At 36.2% G+C, this 20,039-nt stretch overlaps 1 protein-coding gene across 3 annotated transcripts in view; it reads left to right on the top strand.

Moving 5' to 3' along the window:
• Window positions 1-3,845: 3,845 nt before the first annotated feature.
• The window catches only part of LOC128738569 (dual specificity protein kinase splA), an 87,925-nt gene continuing 71,731 nt past the window's right edge, over window positions 3,846-20,039 (top strand). For all 3 annotated transcript variants that reach the window (XM_053833814.1, XM_053833813.1, XM_053833812.1), the window contains exons 1-2: window positions 3,846-4,495; window positions 17,652-18,189. In XM_053833814.1, the coding sequence (XP_053689789.1) occupies window positions 18,112-18,189 (78 nt within the window). In that variant the 5' untranslated portion in view covers window positions 3,846-4,495; window positions 17,652-18,111. The remainder of the gene's footprint in view (window positions 4,496-17,651; window positions 18,190-20,039) is intronic.

The following is a 20,039-nucleotide window of genomic DNA, read 5'->3' as shown; positions in this document are numbered from 1 at the left end:
GTGTTCTATGCTAGACTATGCTGCTGAAGTTTGGAGCCCCTCACTGGAATTTGGTCCTCCAGGTTGGAAGCAGTACAAACAAAATTCTTACGGTATGCTTTGAGATTTCTACCCTGGTGAAACCCTTTAGTGCTTCCGCCGTATCAAGACCACTGCAACCTACTCAACATTGAAACTCTTGACAATAGGAGAAAAACTGAAAGAGTTCTGTTAATCAGGAAAGTTTTAGTGGGCGAATTGGACTCTCCAAACATCCTCGCTCAAATCAATTTCAATGCCACGTCACGTGCGCTTTGAGACATACAATTTCTACGCCTGGACTTCCGATGAATCCTGATTTCCTACACTAAAACCGGGTTTTCCCATTCCTTCATATTCTTTTCCAGAAGGCGTAGATATTTCTACCTAATAAATTATATCCTGCCTGGCTTCTACACTGTTTATCAGATAATTCTTTCTTAAATCCAAATCTAAAGAAGTACATAATTTTAATAAAATATAAATTCAACTTAGAATCTTATTTGTATGACAAAAGTTAAATATCAAAATTTGTCTTGTTCTATAGACCTAGGAAAGAAAACGTGCGATGTATTAGGGAAATGTCAAAAATGTTGTTCAAATATTACGAACACGTCTACCAGTATGGCTCGTAAAAAGCTGAATAGGTACGGATTATGGGTAATTTATTTTTGGCCTACACCAAATCCAACATAATTAAAAGATTATTATTCACGCGTATTTTTAATTAGAAGTGTATTTCGTTTTATTGCTTCAGCTTAATACTTTCCCTAAAAACTTCATAGGAAAACTTTTCATTTGGAACCAAAATCATTAAAATCGGTTCGGTTGTTTGAATGTTATAAACAAATAAATCTCGACGTGACGTTTTTTCAATATGTGAGTAAGTAAAATATGGCAATATGTGACTAGATAAACGTTTTTCTATATTTAAATGAAAAAAAAACAGACGTTAGTTCTTCGGAATAAAATTTTTTTGTGACGATTTGCGCGAAAATTTTATTTTTGTGCATTTCCAATTATGAGTGTATCACGTGTTATTCATAACGGCGTTTTTGTTTCAGTGTTTGAGAAGTTTGACAACTGCGGGGTTGTTTCTTCTTTTTCGTTCAAAATCGCTCGATGAGAATTTTTCTCTGAACTGACAATGAAGTATTCCACCACGCACACATATAAGGATTTTTTGACATTAGCTGAGGCCCTCGCTGAGGCTGTTTGCAGTAGGAATAATATCAAAAACATCAAATATCAAACTCCCGGATCCTATCCTCCACTCTTCGCTCCCCTCTCACTCCTACATAACCGATCCTCAGCTAATGTCATTCTGGTTAGTGACGAAACCGCAAATTACTTCATAGAGCTTGCTAATTTGCGGTTGTGTTGGTGGTTTGTTTTCCCCCAGTTTGAAAAACGTCATGGAAAAACCAACAGCAGCAACAACAAATTGCGTGTACGTATACGCGGCATAGTGTGCGTACGGTGGCTGTCAGCAATCTCAATAGTTCGCACGCATACTAATGCGTTAACGTGAAAATCAAGTGGATGGGGATCATTCAATAATGACGTCCACTGCTTATGGGGGGGGGGTGTCAATTTTGTGACAGGCTGTGACAGAGGGGGGGGGGGGAGGGGGTCTTGGCAAATGGGACATCCGCCGAAGAAAATTTATTCTCAGAAAAAGGCTACAAAAACTGATTTCGATTTTCGAACTTAGCTTACTTCAGAAGATCGCAAGAGGACCTGACATCGTCGACACAAATAAATGAAGCTGATTCTCTCCTATCTTCTCTTCACTCAAAAAGCAACTTGTTTCATTTGTTGAACAGAATCTTTCAAGCAAGCTTCAATTGATGCTGGTAATTGTTTCAGCTGACGGCGCCGAAAGTCGGGCACGATTTGCCTATGTTACACTAGATTAATTATACCATGCGTTACATTAAAGAATATATGTAAATCAATTTCAGTTCATTTGCAATCAAAAACAGTATAATCAATATATATAGAATGCCAGTGTCGCTGCAGTGCGCGTGGTAAACATCACACTTGTTCAGATAATGTATTTACAGTATATATGCATATGTGTGTGTGCCTGAGATTCATCAAAAAGGAATCTCATTGTCAAACTTTGACAACCAGTTTAAAATTTCAAATATGGCTGCCAAGTAATGTGATTGGAAACTTCGCTTGCTGCAAATTTCTGAAAAAAATCGGTGCAAAAGGGCGCAGCTGTGGGATTCAATTCATCCGGACGAAAAGAAAAAGAACGTTTAAAAACATTTCACTGGCATGAAAACACAGCGATGAGCGCACTGATGACATCACCAACGAGCGCACAGATAAAGAACAGATAAATAACAATGAGCAACTTTGACAATGAAGTTCCCGATTCACAGACTTGATACAGATTGTTAGCATCATGTTTACCACAATGAGTCCCATAGTAAAACAGCGACACTGGCATTCTATATATATATTGATTCTACTTTTCTAACCTTTTCCTAAATATGCGATAGACAAGTATAAAATAAACTTTAAAAGCTATCGTCACGATGTAGTGAAACCTGCCTCGCCGATTGAAGCTGTTTTAAAGCGGAGCGGTGCTCTTCAATTGCAACCAAAACTTCATTTCTTCATTTCAGGTTGTTAGAGCCTTTGTTCATAGTTCATAAATCATGCTCATAAAAAAATTTTATTAATGAAATTACATACAGCAATTGGGTAAAAAAATCTGTAAAAAATCAATAAAAACTACTCGCTGGGTGGAGAAAGTTGGCAAAACGTGGAATCTTTTTATAATTTCGTTAAAAAGATAACTTTAAGATCAGTTTATCCGGAAAAATCTAGAAATTTAAATTTGTTTTTTTTTTTTCGAGTAAATACGCGACTGTTATTTTCTATGATTTTTTCATCTTACACTACTTCGCACTTCTTATAGCTTATTACTTCTTAGATTGAGCTATTTTTATAAAACACTTTTTACTTTTAACATGCTTTTTATTTCTATTTTAGGTTTGTGTGACGTCCAAAACGGGGGGGGGGAGGTTGAGTTTTGTGACACAATCGGACAGAGGCGAGAGGGGAGGGGGGGTCTAAAAAGCAGAAATTTGGTGGACGTCATATTTGAATCGTGCCATGTCATTCGGGTTGACGAACGTAAGCTGCTGCCAGCTCTTGCCAGCTCCAAAAGTTTACTGCAGGGGTGAAGCGGAATAGAAATTTCTTAAAGAGCGCAAGAGATCGAAACATTTTGGCAGATTTTCACCCACACGTACCTACGAGCATTTCAATGAGTGTGCAAGAGATCGTTTAATGCCGTCAACGCGAATTATTTTTCCAATAACAATCAGCTGAAAATCACGTAACTCTCTGTAGAGATATATACGTGATTTTTCACGTGGAAAGGACGTGTCGATCATTTTGAGTGTAAATAATGCACTTTATAGCAAATATATTTTTCATTGGGATTTTTATTCACCGCTACACCAGTAATGCCAGATTTCCACTTACTCAGTTAAAATGTACTGATTTTTTTCCGTTTTGACTGTTGGTCAAATTATAGTACCTGTAGTACTGATATTTCAACAACCTTCTGTAAATTCAGCTTATTTACAACTAAAAAAAGTCCTATCAGGTTAAGCCAGGATTAAACATTTATATAATGTGATTATACAATATATTTCATTTTCTTTAAAAACAAATCTGGCATCATTGCTAACCACCACAGTCGCAATCTCTGAAAATGAAAAGCTCAAGAGCCGCTAGCAAAACTTTCCTTCGTTCTTCTTCAGTACAGTAAGAAATGTTCGCGTTGTGGCATGTATTGCTTTGTCTAGCTACTTTGGATTAATTTCATTGGTCTCATTTTTTTAGTAAATTAAAATGCTTCCATTTAATGGTTCTTCTCTAATATTCGCATTTTGAACAGTGAATTGTGCGTAAAACGGATTTTTTATTGAATTATCGAACATATTAGTAATGTACTCTTTCGTAGAACGGAAACGATTCATTAGCAGACATATTTTTATTTTTCCGGCCCTTCATAAGAGGTGTATACTCATAGGAATAAAAGGTTATCAAATGTGTTAATGGAGATTAATCCAGTGAATTAAAATTAAAACAAATACAGCGTGGTAAATCGTGTAGTTGGAAAGTGGCAATTTTTCCCAAAATAAATCAAGGCGAATGAAAAAGGTTGCGCAAAAATTAAATCTTTTTGGAATGTGTTGGTGTGTACATGGAAATAAGAAATAAATAAGTGTGCGTTAGGACAAACAAAAGGCTGCCCGATAGAATATCAAAACCATTGCAAATGGTTTGTGTTTAAAAAAGTGAGGGGGGTAGTAGACCAGACTGAAAGCTTGGCCAGTTTTCCCTTTTACGAGTGCCTAAAAGGCAAAGCAACCTGCTCGTGAGTCGTAATCGAAAATGTAGGATTGTTCAGTAAAACCCCGGGAAATAAATCGTTTGTATTGGCGAGGTGAGTATGTTATTTCCAACAGTACTTTTCATTATTAATTTCAATTTTGTTTCAAAAATTTGCTACCGTTGCCTTCCCTTGAATTCTTTTTGTTGCTTTTGAGGACAGCTAAACGAATGATAAGTCTATCTTGCGGTGTTTTCTTTTTTATAATTTTTTATTTGCATTAAGATAATATATAATACGTAAAAGTCTGCAAAATTTGGTACCTATTTATTTTATTTTCGTTTCTGCTGTTACGACTGTTTCTCTAATATTTTTATCTGAATTTACGCGGTTTTTTACGCAAATTTCGGCATTCACGCGGTTTATATTTACGTGGTTTTGATTTACGCGTAACTCAAATTCACGTATAAAAGCGACTTGAGTGTAGTTTGAAATTGAACGGTATTTATTCTTGCGAAAACATAAATTGTACCTAATTTTCCGTAATCTAAATTGAACATCATTCAATTTAAGAGCAACGTGAAAAAACAACAAATGTATTATAATATAACAAAAAGTCAAGAAACGAAAATAACCTGTTTTTTGGTAAAAAAATATGGTCGTGTCTAACCCAATTTGGCCCAGTTACCAACAGTTTCCAAAATAAAACGTAAAAAAATAGATTTGGAACACTAGAATGCATAAAGACGTATACCATCGGGATATCTTTCAGCTGCGGAGACTCAAACAAGCAACGAATGGAAACGAGTTTCGAAAGAAACACTTCTCTCTGCTTACCGTAAACGCAGGTAGTTTCGATCGACTTCTAATTCCGATCACTTAATAAATGTAGTCGTTTTTGAAAACATTGCATTAAAAACTATAGTCAATGAGAATGCTTATAATCGGAGTACTCTCATTGACTGTGATTTTTTATTCAATCTTGACTACTTTGGTTGTGAGAGATCGGAATTCGGAACTAATCCAAATAACCTGCGTTCACGGTACTCATGAATTGAATCTGGAAGCATATCTGCGTGTATGAACATATAATGCGATCTCTTCCATTATAAATAAGCACAGCATAACCATTGCATTGATGACCACTTATTCCTTTCGTAGAATGTGCTTAAAATTAAGGTATAACGGAGTCTTCTCGTTTTGTATAGTTACAATTTCATTCGTTACTGCATACTAAAATGAAGAAACTCGATTGTCATCATCGACAAAATGAGGTTAGTGGCTGCATTCATTTGCACTAGATTTAAAGGAAATAATGAGGAGCCAGTTTGTGTTTGGAAGTGTTGAGTTCACTAAAAATTTAATCCATTGTGAACGTTCTCAAACTTTGTCAAACTCAAAGTCAAACTTTGTTTACAATTCCAGCTGTGATAAACATTAAAATTTAAAATTAAAAAGTGTTGTACATAAATCGTGAATCTGTCACAATCTTGAATTTAGCAAGTGCCTGAGGAGCTCAACCTTAGATAATTCATTTTGGCAGTTACGTCACTATGAAAGCATGGGTAGTTTAATTTACAAATTTTTAATATTTCCTCATAGTATAGTTGAAAACAATCCCCCTGTTACTTAGCCAGATAAAATAAAGCGGATAGCACTTAAATATTCGCCGTGATTGTATAACATTTCGCCGAATACCATTTCGCCAAAAACCTTACGCGGAATGTACCATTTCACGGAAAATCTTCTCGTGGAAAGTACCATTTCGATCCTCGGGGTGATCCTCTTCTTACTCGTCGCTCGTTCGGACCCAACTGAAGGAAAGTAATAGAGGTCAGTGGACCTAGGAAAACAAATAAACCTAGACAGAGGTGATTTCTGCGGGGGGCTGCAGATAGTTTTTATTAGTCTTGTTATTGTCTGTTATGTTTTATGGAAGAGTCTAAAATTTCTCGAGTTCGATTAGTTTTTGAGTTACGCAAAAAAATTCTGTTTTGTTTGTTTGAGAGTCCTTATTTCCCTAACACAGGGGTGAGGCGTCTCAAACCATCATAAAAAAAATCCTTACAAAAACCCCACATGAAGCCTCCCTCTTATACGGGGGAGGGGTCATAATTCCCCTCCTCAATTCACCATAGAAACAAATTGTCACCAAAAACACCCACATGCCAAATTTGGTTCCAATTGCAATTCTGGAGTTATGAAGAAATTTGTATTTCATTTGTATGGCAGCCCCCTCCCTCGCCGCCCTCTTAAAATAGGGACCCCTCCCTGCTTTCATCATAGAAAAAATTCTTGCTTCCAAAAATCTTCACATGCCGAATTTGGTTCCATTTGCTTAATTAGTTCTCGAGTTATGAAGAAATTTGTATTTCATTTGTATGCCCCGCCTCCCCTCTTAAATAGGGGAGGGCACATAATTCCCCTCCTAAAGAGGGGATGGGTCGCAATGCACCATAAAAAAATTCTTATCTCCAAAAATACCCACATGCCAAATTTTGTTCCATTTACCTGATCAGTTCTCGAGTTATGCAGATATTTGTGTTTCATTTGTATGGGAGCCCCCCTCTTAGTGAGGGGAGGGGTCTCTAACCATCATAAAAACCTTCCTCGGCCCCAAAAACCCCCATATGCAAATTTTCACGCCGATCACTTCAGTAGTTTTCGATTCTATAAGAAACATAACGACAGACAGACAGAAATCCATTTTTATAGGTATAGATTAATTAATTAACCGTTTGTCAGGTAAAGTGACCTTTCCATATTTACGTAATGGTTTTATGAAAAACTACATAGTCCATTTAGTGAACCGGTTGTGAACAATACTGGTTCTGCTGTTACTGAATATGTATTACTAAAAAGGCGTTCAAAGTCTCGATATGCTCGACAACACAAACTTGAAGGTTTCAGCTGCTGGATTTTGTAAACTTTTTCTGTTTAAATTCCATTGGCATTGCTAACCACTCATCCGTAATAAGTATCGTCGGTTTCCTCTGTACACCACTATTCACGAAGGTTGCTGACATTCACGCTAGTGTTGCTTACCAAGAGTTTATTAAATTTAAATTTAAATCAGGTTCAATCGTTTGCAGTTTATTTTTAGAGAAAATGTGACAAAGCACTATGCTTGAATGATTAGTTGTAATGTATAAACCTCTTCGTACTTCAAAATAAAAACTTTTATTGTAAACTTCCTTTATTTTTGGTATCGTTGGTTCGTGGTAATTTTTCGTCAGACGATTGCTAGCGGTGGTTACCTTGACTTAGTTCGAAGCAACACTCTGTTCCAATCTGGTAAGTTTAAGTTTCACGTTGAAGTCGTTTTCCACACAGCAATCGACGCTGTGGGCTCTGAAATGAATAACGTTGATTCTGCTGAAATAAGCCGAAAGATTCATAAGAACTTTATAATATATTTTAAATGTCATTTAAATACATTATGTGAATTTACTGTCAGCGCGCCTAATTCCGTGCGTGATATATTATAATATATGTAATATATTTTAATTAAAAATTGAAACAATCTTAAAATAACTATAGTAACTATGGAGGTACGGTAGGGGAAAGTAATGAAAGTTTTTTGGAGTGGTGGGGAAACAGCGGGAAGGTGAGGGGGGGGGGGGGGTTGGTAGCTACGCTTAACATTAGCCTGATAAAATAAAACTACATGCAATTTTGGACCCAAATGGTCATTTCACCATCGGTTCCGGAACATTCGGTATCCGGTTTTTGGGAACAATTTTTAAGTTTAGGATGATTTATCTTACGGTACATCCAATCACATCTGCTTGATAAAACAAGTCTGATAGAAGTAAAATAGGGCCATTTAAAAGCCAAATCGCCACTTTACCATCGGTTCTGGAACATCCGGTATCTGATTCCAGGAGAAATTTTTGGATTTTGAAATGGCTTATACTAATTTCAAAAAAAGTTTATGCCCTGATCTCAAAATATTGTTTTGAATAAAATAATAATTTAGAAAAAATAATAACATCAAACCTACAATAACTAAACAAAAGAGAAGAAACAAGCGTTTATTTTCCATATTAATATTAAAAATTTAATACACTCAAGTCTTTTTTTACACGGTTTGTTTTTTTCAATTACTCGAAAACGGTGCAGCTAAGGAACTATTTACAACCTACGTGAGGAATGTCGAGCTACTCCCAAATGTATTGAGAAATAAATGAATGGTCTCTAAGTTACCCCGTTCTTAATACTCAAAAAACTAAACCGTGTAAAAAAAGTACTTGAGTGTAAAAAAATTTTGTACAGTCCAAAATTTTTTGTTCACACCGAACGAAACTTAAAAATGTTTCGACCCAAGCAAATAAATTAAGTATCCTGATAGAGATGAGCCAGTTTGATAATAGTGAAGTGCCACAGGATTGCGTTAGAGAGCCACAAACGTATAACTTGACCTTCATTTGAATTTTGCTTTGAACTTGCGTGTTACTCGGTTAGTTACCTTGTTTTTTTTTAATAATCCCAATCCGTGTCACTTACAAAAAAAAGCCTTGGGCATAACCGTCTTTAGACATTACCCTTCTTTATCGACAGACTTCACAACCGGCTGTTAGAGGACAGTTACGGGGCTAGTGCAACAATCTTACTGACTCTATCTAGCAGCTCCGCCTAGCCGAGATTCGAACATACGACGACTGGGTTGTTAGACTAGCATCATACCTCGAGCTAACTGGGCAACTTACTAGTCCCCTAGTACTCGATAACCACGAAATAGTATCGTAATCTAATTAATGGTAGTTTAGGTTCCTACAACTTTTTTACTTGGAACACATGTGCTACCGACATGTTCTAGGAAAACAAATCACTGAAACTATTTATGTTTGTTTCTGGGTTAACCTTTTAGTCATGAATATCAGGCCATTCCTCAGCTAATGCTTATTCTCCAACAATAACTTGTTTACCGTTGTATATTAAGGATGCAAACCGTTTCGAAAATTTGAAGTTTCGAACAATTCGGTGACATGTTTTCTGCATGTACTCGATGCATGGTAAAAAGGTGTATCTTTGTGTTTTACGTTCCTAGCATCCAAAATTAGGGTAGGTACTTCAACACTACGGAATTGAACGATCAATTTAGAGTCCCGAAAGAACCGTTAGCTGATATTCCGGAGTGTCTAATTTGTCGTATTTCTTTTTTATCTTATCTAGTACCTATGACGGGAAAAACTAATCCCACTACAATTCGGAATATCCCGTCAAAAGCGGTACCGAATTTCACTCATATATTGTTTGATTGATTTTTACCTTAACCTAATTCGGTTTTTTTAAAACAAGTTGAATGAAAATGAAATGGAAACTGAGAATAATAATGTGCTTCATGAATGATGAGAACAAAACTAAATTAAGAACATTGTCCATTGCACAACAATTTTAAAATTTTTGGCGATTTTTAAGTGAACAGTGAAACCAATAAAGCATTTCTTAAAGCAAATAGTTCCTAAGTTGATAAGCATTTCCTCCGACCAACGCAAATATGTAGAGATATAGCGCCCTACACGCTTCCCAACAAGGTTAATTTTCCAAAATTAGGAAAAGTCAGAAAATTTCAAGTCTCTAGCTCGTTCCGTTACTGACTATCGAGCTTTGTAAGTATGTCGATGGGCCAAAAACGACCCCAATCCATTAGGAAGGCTAAAGACTTAAAAGTTCTTTTAGGCAAACTTCGCGGCTGACTGTTAGAAATATAGGACGGTTACGGGACAACACTCCGTACGGGTTAGCCATTAAATATATGCTGTATTCATCCAGAAAAGGTTTTGTCACTTTATGGCCATAACATAGGAAGAAAAAATAATACTATCACTATATCTTCACTAAAAGATTAAAAACTGATAAAAAAGAAAAAATCAGAGGAGTTGTGTAGAAGACACGACCGCATAGGTGACGCAGGACTACGTAAGTCTCTTTGTAGCGACAGCAGCATGCATCCAGGCAAGTAAGAATAGGTTTCTTCATGTATACATGCTAAATGTAGCGTTTGTTGAAACTAACTGCAGGTTGAGAAATTTCGATTATTTTTAAATGAATGTTACTAGCGCCTCAGATCTTACTTTAACATCAAGCCAAGGGTAAGTCGCTGAGAACATTTCGTTCACTTCATTCATGGAAATTTTGTTCAGTCTGTGCCTTACTGTGCCGCCGAGGTGCTGATCGTGTGAAACCTGTCAACCTCGCCTGCGCTCAGCCTGACTGTTTTGATCGTTTTGACAATAACAAACATTGACAGGGCTGCTAATTTCTAACATTTCAAAATTTAAATGTCAAAAAGGTGGGCCACAGTGTGCCATAAACTGTGAAATGAATGTACCGCAATTGAAATCAATGAGGTAAGCTGTTCCCTAAATTGGGCCTGTAACAATGTTCTAAGCGACTTACCCTTGCATCAAACATTATTTACATATATATGTGTATTTTGATGATATCAAAAATTGTTATATTAAAATGGGTTCCCAGGTAGCAATTTGGGTTTTATTACACTCTTATGATGGCATTTAAGACCAAAATGAAAATGGCCATTGTCATGAAAACCGCCATAATGGTACAATAAAACCTGAAATTTTGCTTGGGTTGACTGTGCTGTAGGTTCAGAAATCCAAATTTTTAGAAGTCGACAATTTTTTTTACGAAGTTTTATTCGTTTTAATGATTGAAAGCAATTATATATGTAAATTAAAGTTGTTTGCAAAATGTTTTGTACCTGATTGCCTTATACTGAGTTGGCGGTCAAATGAACATTGACATCACTACGGATCACTCCTGCCTTGCTTGTCCATGAATTTCGAAAGAAAGTAATCTAAATGTAATGCTTGACTATTGTAACTATTGACTATTGAAACTCTGTAAAGAATTGCAGGCAACTAACTGACGCAAAACAGCAAATAAAACATTCAAAACTATTCTCGGATAAAAGAGTTGCTGATTTTCCTTGCTTTGAGAATTGCTACGTCACGTCATATGAACAAATATTCCTTCAGCCCTGTTTCCGAACAAAACAACAGTTACAGTTCTGAACAAATTCTTGCAGTACACTAAAGTTGCTTTTTACGCGGTTTGTTTTACGCGATTTTCGAAATTTACGCGGATGTGCTCAAAACGTCTATTTTTTCGTGTAGTGTTGAAATCCACAAAGTTTTTTACGCGAAATTTTGTTTTTTTTACGCGGTTTTGATTTACGCGGGACGTATCCTTCGCGTAAAAAGCGACTTGAGTGTATATGGATGCAATTTGGCAAAAGAAAAGGGTGGCCGCTGGCCGCTCACTTTTCTATAAAGTTTCACTTTCAGGACATCAAATTGGAGCAGATTTAATGTTTAAAGGTGGTATCGGTTGAATGAAAGGGGTGGTTTTACACTTCAACAAAATTGTTTACGTTCAGGACATCAAATTGGACTAGGTTTAATGTTTAAGGCCTAAGCAGCGTAAGCATCAAAGCTGAAAGCGTTGGTGCGATCGAGAAAGATAGCATTTTCAAAATCTTAAATATTTCTTAAATAACTCTACAACATAGTTTTTCGAATACATCATTGTGTGTAAAACCCGTATCTCATATGATGTTAATACAGTTGAGTATTCAAAACCATCTAATAAAAGCGCACTCTCATTGAAATTTTTGCTTCGGCTTTTTTCTCTGTAGTGTGCTGGCTCGGCCTTAAACAATAACATCGGTTGAAGAAGAGGGGTGATTTGGCACTCTGGCGTACCACCCAAGCACAGATATCAAATTGACACATTTCAGCGTTACGGGACACTATCCCTACTATGTAGATCGTTTCCTTTTTCATCAAATCGCTGGTATTCTAGTGGAAGATAAAGTACTCCTTAAACAACTATTGTACAAGGTATTTGCCAAGAAATTGGTGAAACAGGAGGCGATTCACACGGTAACAATGGGTGCTGATTGTGTCCCGTAACGCTGGAATGTGTCAATTGGACTAGGTTTAATCGCGTTCGTAAGGAATTTTGTTAGGACGAGGAGGCTTTGTCACTCTTTCTGGCGCACTTCTCTAGCACAGATATCAAATTGGTCTAGGTTCACAAAGAATCTTCGACCTGCTGGGATGGGGAGGTTTTGTCACTTTTTTTAAAAATAAAATATGTTAAAACTACGGCTTCTTTTGCAACCAATCACGAAGCAAGGATTGTTAGTTGAATAATGCTTCTTATTTTCAATTTTTCAATAGTGCGTACTTTGAAATCAATAGGTTTCTATATTGGGTTTGATGCGTGGAAAGATTTTCCGATCGATTCGTGCAAAAATATTCAAAATCGATCGGGAAACCGCTAAGCTATTAACGGTCAAAACCTATCATTTTTTGTGACGCTTGCATTTTTCGATTTTTCGGAATGGCACTCTATCCCAAACCTTGCCGTAAGGCGTAGTCCTGCGTCAAAATATTTTCAAAAATTTCTACATCGATTAAATGAAGCAGATTGATCATATTTGTAGAACCACAACACCTTATATTTGACACCACTTATCCAATCGCAAGTCACATGTGTAAATATCTCGTCCATCAAGATTCTATCCAGAAAACATTCATATAGGGTATTCATTCACTATGTTGCTACCCGAAGATTGTTTTGTCATTTTCCGGTATTTGTTTTCATATCATGTTTGTGCTTAATCGGCTTGAATCATTCGGATATTCGCCTTTAATTTCTTGGCCAAATCGTGAATAGAGGCAAAACTATTCTAATGAATATACAATTAATGTATAATACATGTCAAAAAATATAAATTTATTCGCGAGTAATCATGTGTAGAATGTTTAAAAAAGGGGGCGTTAGTTCAAATTTTGGGCATACAAAGAGAGGATATTATTTAAAATTTCGCACGTAAAAAGGTTAATTCAAGTTTTAAAACGTTAATTCAAGTTTTTGGCGCAGAAAGAGAATACATTAATTCAGACATAAAAAGTGTATGTAAAAAAGAAATAACGTCAAATGAATGGACTTCAAAAAAGAGTTAAAATTTATGATCTACACTAGACCATAAAAACATAGAGTAGCATATAGTATTTCAATTCGTTTATTTATTCGTTTTTTTAGAGTGGTTTTAACCCAAAGAGTCATTCACCACTTGAGTTATTCGTTATTACATTACACAAAATGAAGCTATGAAAGAATTTTATAGCCGTATATTTACGCCTTCGGAATTTTTTTAGTAAATCTAAACAAAAAGAAATTTCTCCTGAAAGCTTCGGCCTTTTATTGCTGCTGCAAAAAACGGTTTTAATTTGATGAATTACCGACATATCCCACAATACTCAAATATCATCATCATAATCAAATATGGAAAATGATAAGACAAATTAACGTTTCGAAAACTAAATGTGAATGACAAACAAGAAGAGACACATGCCATGCCTTGGACAAGGCCATTAGTTAATTCATGCGCGGGATGAAAAAAATCAATTATTATTTAATATGTAATTAGACACTACACACCGTTTTGTCGGCTATACCATCCATCGAAACTGCAGGTAAAACCAAAAGTAACTTTAGCTAACCGAAGTAGATTTCACTGGACTAGTTTAAATTTAGCTTATCCCTGAAGGTGTTAAATAAAGGCTACTCATAACGAAAACCAGACATCAGCTGAATGCCGATGGTATCATGCATTGCAAAGCCCGGTCGTTCCGGTGAACAACGTCGTGATGAAACGCTCAACGTATACATTGAAAAAGTACCTTATAGCTTGACACAGTTTCGCCTTCATACCGTGTTGAGCATAGGCGCACTCCTTAGACGGTAGAGACTCTAGAAAACGAAATGGATGAAAATTACTGCATTTGATGCTATGCTTGCTTCGACTGATAGCGGTTTTGTTTCCTCTGATTTTTGCTGTCTGCCTTACGAGCGTAAGTCAATATCCTGGAACTACCTACTCGAATGGTTTTGCGATCACGAAGCATCTTGAAAATTGCTCTCCGTATAATATTGCAAATTGCAACCTCATTGCCAGCGTTTAGATGACGCTCTGCATTTTATAAACATGGAAAGCTATACAATCGCTCATCTGTTCAACCAAAATCCGTGAGACATGGTATCACATATCACTTGGTTGCTATGAACCTCTCACCGCATAGTTTCTCAGCAATAAACGATTGATGATCATGACCAGTAGCCCCGAACGTTTGATTCGCACCAGTAAATATCAAGTAATCACACAATGCTAATTAAAAAAAAAGAATACGATAATTTCTCGCTATTTTTGCGTGCATACTTATCAATTTAATAAAATGCCACTTTGGAATTTTAAATTTTAGATTTCTGTGCTTATTTACTAGCAGTCATTAACTTTTCATCGGAGAGCCCAATTTCGGAAGCAGTTTTTGGATTCAAAAGCGGGGTTCTGTTTATAGAAATGTATTTACTGCATTCTTCTTGTCAATCTACAACAAATATATTTTCATAAACAATTTTTTTTTTCTTTTTTTTTTTTTCAAACAAAGGCACTGCTTTTGAAAATTGCAGTATCGATGATGCCTAATTTCACCTTAATACGACATGCAAGTTTTTTAAACATTAAATGCGGTTTCTTTCATGGGATTTAACCCATTTCCTCCCAGCGCAACGCACTCTTCTCTCGATTCTAGAAAAGGCTAGGTTTAAGATATCAACTTGGACCCAAAGAAACAAAGAAAGAAAATTCTAATCGACCTGTTTTTGCTCAAAGCTTGCATATAACAAAATTACAGTCGCGTAAAGATAACAGGTTTTGTTAATTGGACAACATTTCCTCTTCCATCATATGAAGCACGCTGCATGCTCATAAATATGCTATCAATAAAAGAGCGTCGTAAATATACAATGGTCTTATTTGTAAACGATATCGTTTCGCATCATTTTGACTCAGCAACACTTTTATCAAAACTGAACTTTTTTACACCTACTTGGCAACTTCGTAATCGAAATTTGTTTGCCATAGGCCATTATCGCACAAATTATGCAAAATTCGAGCCGTTAAATCGTATGATGGCCTCGAACAATCAAAACTGCCAAATCATTGACTTTAAAATGTCTCGGCATAGACTTAAACAATACTTTAAGTCAATACGTAATCGTAACGCGTAGCAAACGAAACAATAGAATAAGTACACTTTTTAATCTTCATTTGATTATACGACTTTTATATAAGAAAATACATATTGTACTAGTCTACATCGGTTAACGAAATAAATAATTTTCAGTCAGCTGAAACTAATAACTTTGTCCTCGGAAACTCGTAAAAGCGGGAACGTCAATGACAGTATTTCTGAATTCAAATCTGAATTCCTCTGGAACCTCTCCGGAATAACAAAGCTATGTAGAAATTGATACGTTGCGGGACATACGGTCAAAATTAAAAATACATCTCTGCCTTTTTTTCTTAGTTGATGTAAAACAAAACTTTCCTGAAAGTTTCAGCTTTTTATCTCTGCTGGAAAAAGTGTGGGACTTAATGGGTTAAATGAAAAAGAGATAGGTGGTATTTTTATGGAAAAGAAAGATAATAACTTTCATGAGAAGTATGTGGATTATTTCTTACACCTGGACTCGGCGGATTTAGCTTGCACTGAATTTTAATAAGGATGTGCAGACCATTCATCATCTGTAACATGAATGTGTATTTTGATGAATGTGTATCTTCCAATACCTTTAAAAATAGAAAATAGAAAAATAACAGAACGCTACTGTTATGGTATAAGATAAGTCAAACGATTGAATTGAAACTTTCGTTTGTATCCTGTATGTTGCCATTCTTTGCCACAAGTTCTTTGAACATTTCTGACAAAAAAAGCAGATGCTTTATTGCATTTGAACATATTTCTGATGTTCGCACGCGGCTCTAAATTCTATAAAACCATAAAACGTCTCTCACGGAGATTTGTTTTACGATCGAAAATGAAGCGTTGTTTTACGATAAAAATGTAATGCAATTTTTATTATTTGCTCCAATACCAGCTAGTCCATTCAATGACTATGAATGTGATATATGGATAGTTAGTATGGACACCACATTTCCCCTCAAGCAACGATAATGCTAGCCATTGCATTCAACCGCTAAACTGCGCTGTATCAGCTTACGCATGTTTTATTCCTGTGTGACAATTGTATCTTATTCACCGCATCGGCTCCCATTTCAACATATTTATGATGCTTGCTACCCATGTTCACTTGATATTTAATTCGAATATACATTTGCCACTTCCTAGTTTAGCAAGCATCATGATTCCTTTTTTATTTAAAAGCGTCTTTTAGCTATAAGACCGTCCTTAAATGACATTTGCATTCAATCGCGCTGTGGAGAAAATTGAAGATAGTGAAATCTATAACCTTTCCCGTCAGTCTAGATGTCAAAACAATTTGGTATCAAAACTCGTGCCATCTTAGGAAAATATTACGACTAGTAACTAATTTAATTTCAATTTAAAATTTCGATTCGGACGATTCGCGTAAAAGTTAGTTTCTTTAACTATCTAGACGATAAGACAATTAAAGACAACCTGTACGGAATTTATTTGTGAATTGAACCATTGCATTGAGTATATCCCCAAAAATGGTACATTGATGCACGTGGTTTTTATTGATTCTGAATGAACATAATTTTTGCGAAAATATTTTCTCCTAGCGCGTTTTCAACACAATGTTTGTGCCTTCATACAATTAAATATGGTTTATTTATTTATTGATGCGCTTTTTTGTGTTTTACTTTAATACGTTACGTTACGTAAAAATCCCAAGTGCCAAAAAAATACAGAAAACACGTTTCACGGACCAAAGCAGAGTTTCATGCTTTTCTTTTTAACCAAACTGATTAAAAACACCTTTCCAATACTTTTCTATCTGACCGCTACTAGCTTACTGCTTTGTTTCACCCAGTTGAAGCGTTTCTGTTTCTACTCGTATACCGCCCACAGCAGTCAGTTCGAACCTACAGCATAGATGACCGAGATTGTAAGATCCCGGTTGGAAAGTAGGTGCTGCGATTTTCCACCGACTGCCTAGCTCTGTTTATTTGCGATAAAATATTTAGGTAATTCGCAGCTTCTGTGGTTGTTCCTTTCGACCAGCAATGGGATCTACACCTTATGTTTCAATGAAGTCGCTTTTATATAGAACAGTTGCCATTTCTAAACATGTTTTACTAATGCGATTCTGACTGAATTAACTCAGTTGAATAAGACTGTTACATTTTTGTCATTTTAATCGAGCGCTTGATCACTACTTCAACTGAAAATTTGTGTTTTTCTGCTTTCAGGGCCAGGCGTATGCTGATCGAATCGGTTAATAGGATCAGTTGCAGTGTATTCGATGGAGATTATTCACGTTTGAGCAAAATGTGCGAATGCATTTCTTGGTGGATAAATTTCATTCAACACCGACAGTCTTCGTCTATGCCTCTGGATATCTGTACAACACGCTCGAAATGAAAATAGGAGAAAGTATGGAAACCAACAATTTATGCTTTGGTAGCTTTTGGCAGCATTGGTGATGTGTATGTGAATGATAGTGAAAATGCTGTGCCAAGAATAGAAAAAGCTAATACGTTAGTGCTATACCTGGCCAAATTAAAATAGTTGTTTGTGACGCAGATGTGAGGTAGTGAGGTTAAAATCCAGCGAACATAACCTTATAAAAGTGAAAAAAGCGATTTTAAGGAATCAACATCTTCCTACGATAGACTTTTACATTGGCAAGGAGTGTTACGGCAGACCAATATGGATATAGGCATCGAGCGAAACGAAGGAGGGGCTACTATTGGTACCCTTTTTCAACACATTGTCAACGACATGAAGGTAAGCATCACGTTCTCATAATTTATGCAATGTAATTGTTCACCTTTCTATGTACGTGACAGATCAATGCAAAGCTAAAACTGGAAAAATTGACATAGGAGTTTATGTATTTACTGCGAAAATGAACAAGCGTCCGGAAAAAATAGAAACAAAAAAATTAAAACAATTCATGTAGTAGTCTGGTCTGATCATTTACAGACTACAATGAAAGTTTCTTAGATGCTAACGTACTTAAGTAAAGATAGTTTGCCTTCGGTTTATAATTCACGTGATTTCCAGTACGATTGAGCACTAGAATTTAGAAGCTAGGCAAAGCTTTTGGCTTAAACGTCCTTTCTAAGACTTGACCCTTCCTTATCGACAGACTTCACAGTCGGCTATTAGAGTACGGGACAGTTACGAGGCTAGTGCTACAATCCTACTGATACAGGATTTAATACATTCGTTTAAATTTTCGGAAATAACATGGAAAAAATTGCCTGTGTGCCGGTCTGGAAGCCGAAAAGTTTTAGTAACAGCCATAGATCTCCTCAGTCTATTTGAAAGGTATACCCTTCTAGTTGCCCAAAAAAAGTCTTTTTGATTATAATTAAAACTTGTTACAATTTGTTTTTATTTAATAACCGGGAAGAGTGAAATAACGAATAGTGCCATAGACCAACCTCATGTTTTTGTTTTGACCTTTAATGAGGTGAGACATTTAATTAATTTGCTATAACAGTAGGGGAAGTCCTGTATTTACTTTCAAAATTAACTTTGCACCGCAAATTTGGTTACTTTGTATTTTTTTTTTCTCATAATATTGTTTTTCTCCATATTAAAGTGAAAATAGATGTAATAAACCCGATATTTTTTGCGTTTTATCTTAAATACTTAAAGTGTCCGAGCATAGAGGACTTCCCCCTACTTTTTCACAATCAACGAAGGGGACGGTAGAGTTTAGAATTCGGTGACCGAATTAGAAGTTTTAATCTAACTCATTTTACTGACGGGACGACGAAATTGTATGGGCCCTTTCTACTCACAAGGCACTGCACGTGATGTTGTTCGTCCATCAGCGTGTTAGTTGCAATTCTCAACTTTACCGTCTCCTTGGTCTTCGTTACCTTTATGTTTACGAATGCATGGTAAAATACGTTTCTTCAAGCATTCTTCTTTGTATATACTTGATGTCATTGTTGAGGAAGTGATGAAAGGCGCAGTCTCCGGTTCACTGCTACACATCCCTTCCCTTCTAACCACATCCCGGATGAAGATTTTTTTTGTATGCCTGAAGGGCACTGAGTTCAAAAATGCCACTGTGAAGATTGTCTTTTCTAGCTGGGCCCGTACTATACACAATTTACAAAGTTGCTCATACCCATTGAAGAAGTTGAGCTTGATTGTTGTAAGACTGTGCCCCAATTAGGTACAGCATGGTTAATAAAACCAATGACCTTGGGATTGAGTTTCCATACAGAGTATGGAGTTAGTAGGTAGCTTGCGAAAAAGTAGTATCTGGAAAACGCAAGAGCTCCACAAGAGTAGAGCAAACCGAGTCTGCTTTGACAAGCGAGTGGTTGTAAGTTCGAATCTTAGTAGAATCAAGTCATTCGATGTCAAGTGACTTTAGCATGGGTTTATTCTCAGGCCTCTCATTTACCCTTCCTTCATGCTGAATTCTATATTTACCCGCTAAAGCCTCTTGACAGTGCAAAAGTCCCTCCTATAGTTAAAAGTGTACTGGTCAGAGAAACAAATGAGTCCTCGCCAGGGACGGCTATAATATGGGATAGTACTTGCAGCTAGGAATAAGTGCGTAAAGTAGATCAAGCTTTGAAGGAAGGATAAACCCTAATACACACAAGCAC

The sequence above is a fragment of the Sabethes cyaneus genome, chromosome 2 (assembly GCF_943734655.1).
Source record: "Sabethes cyaneus chromosome 2, idSabCyanKW18_F2, whole genome shotgun sequence".
Taxonomy (NCBI): domain Eukaryota; kingdom Metazoa; phylum Arthropoda; class Insecta; order Diptera; family Culicidae; genus Sabethes; species Sabethes cyaneus.
Note: the sequence above shows the minus strand (reverse complement) of the source record. Positions and strands in the feature narration are given on the sequence as shown.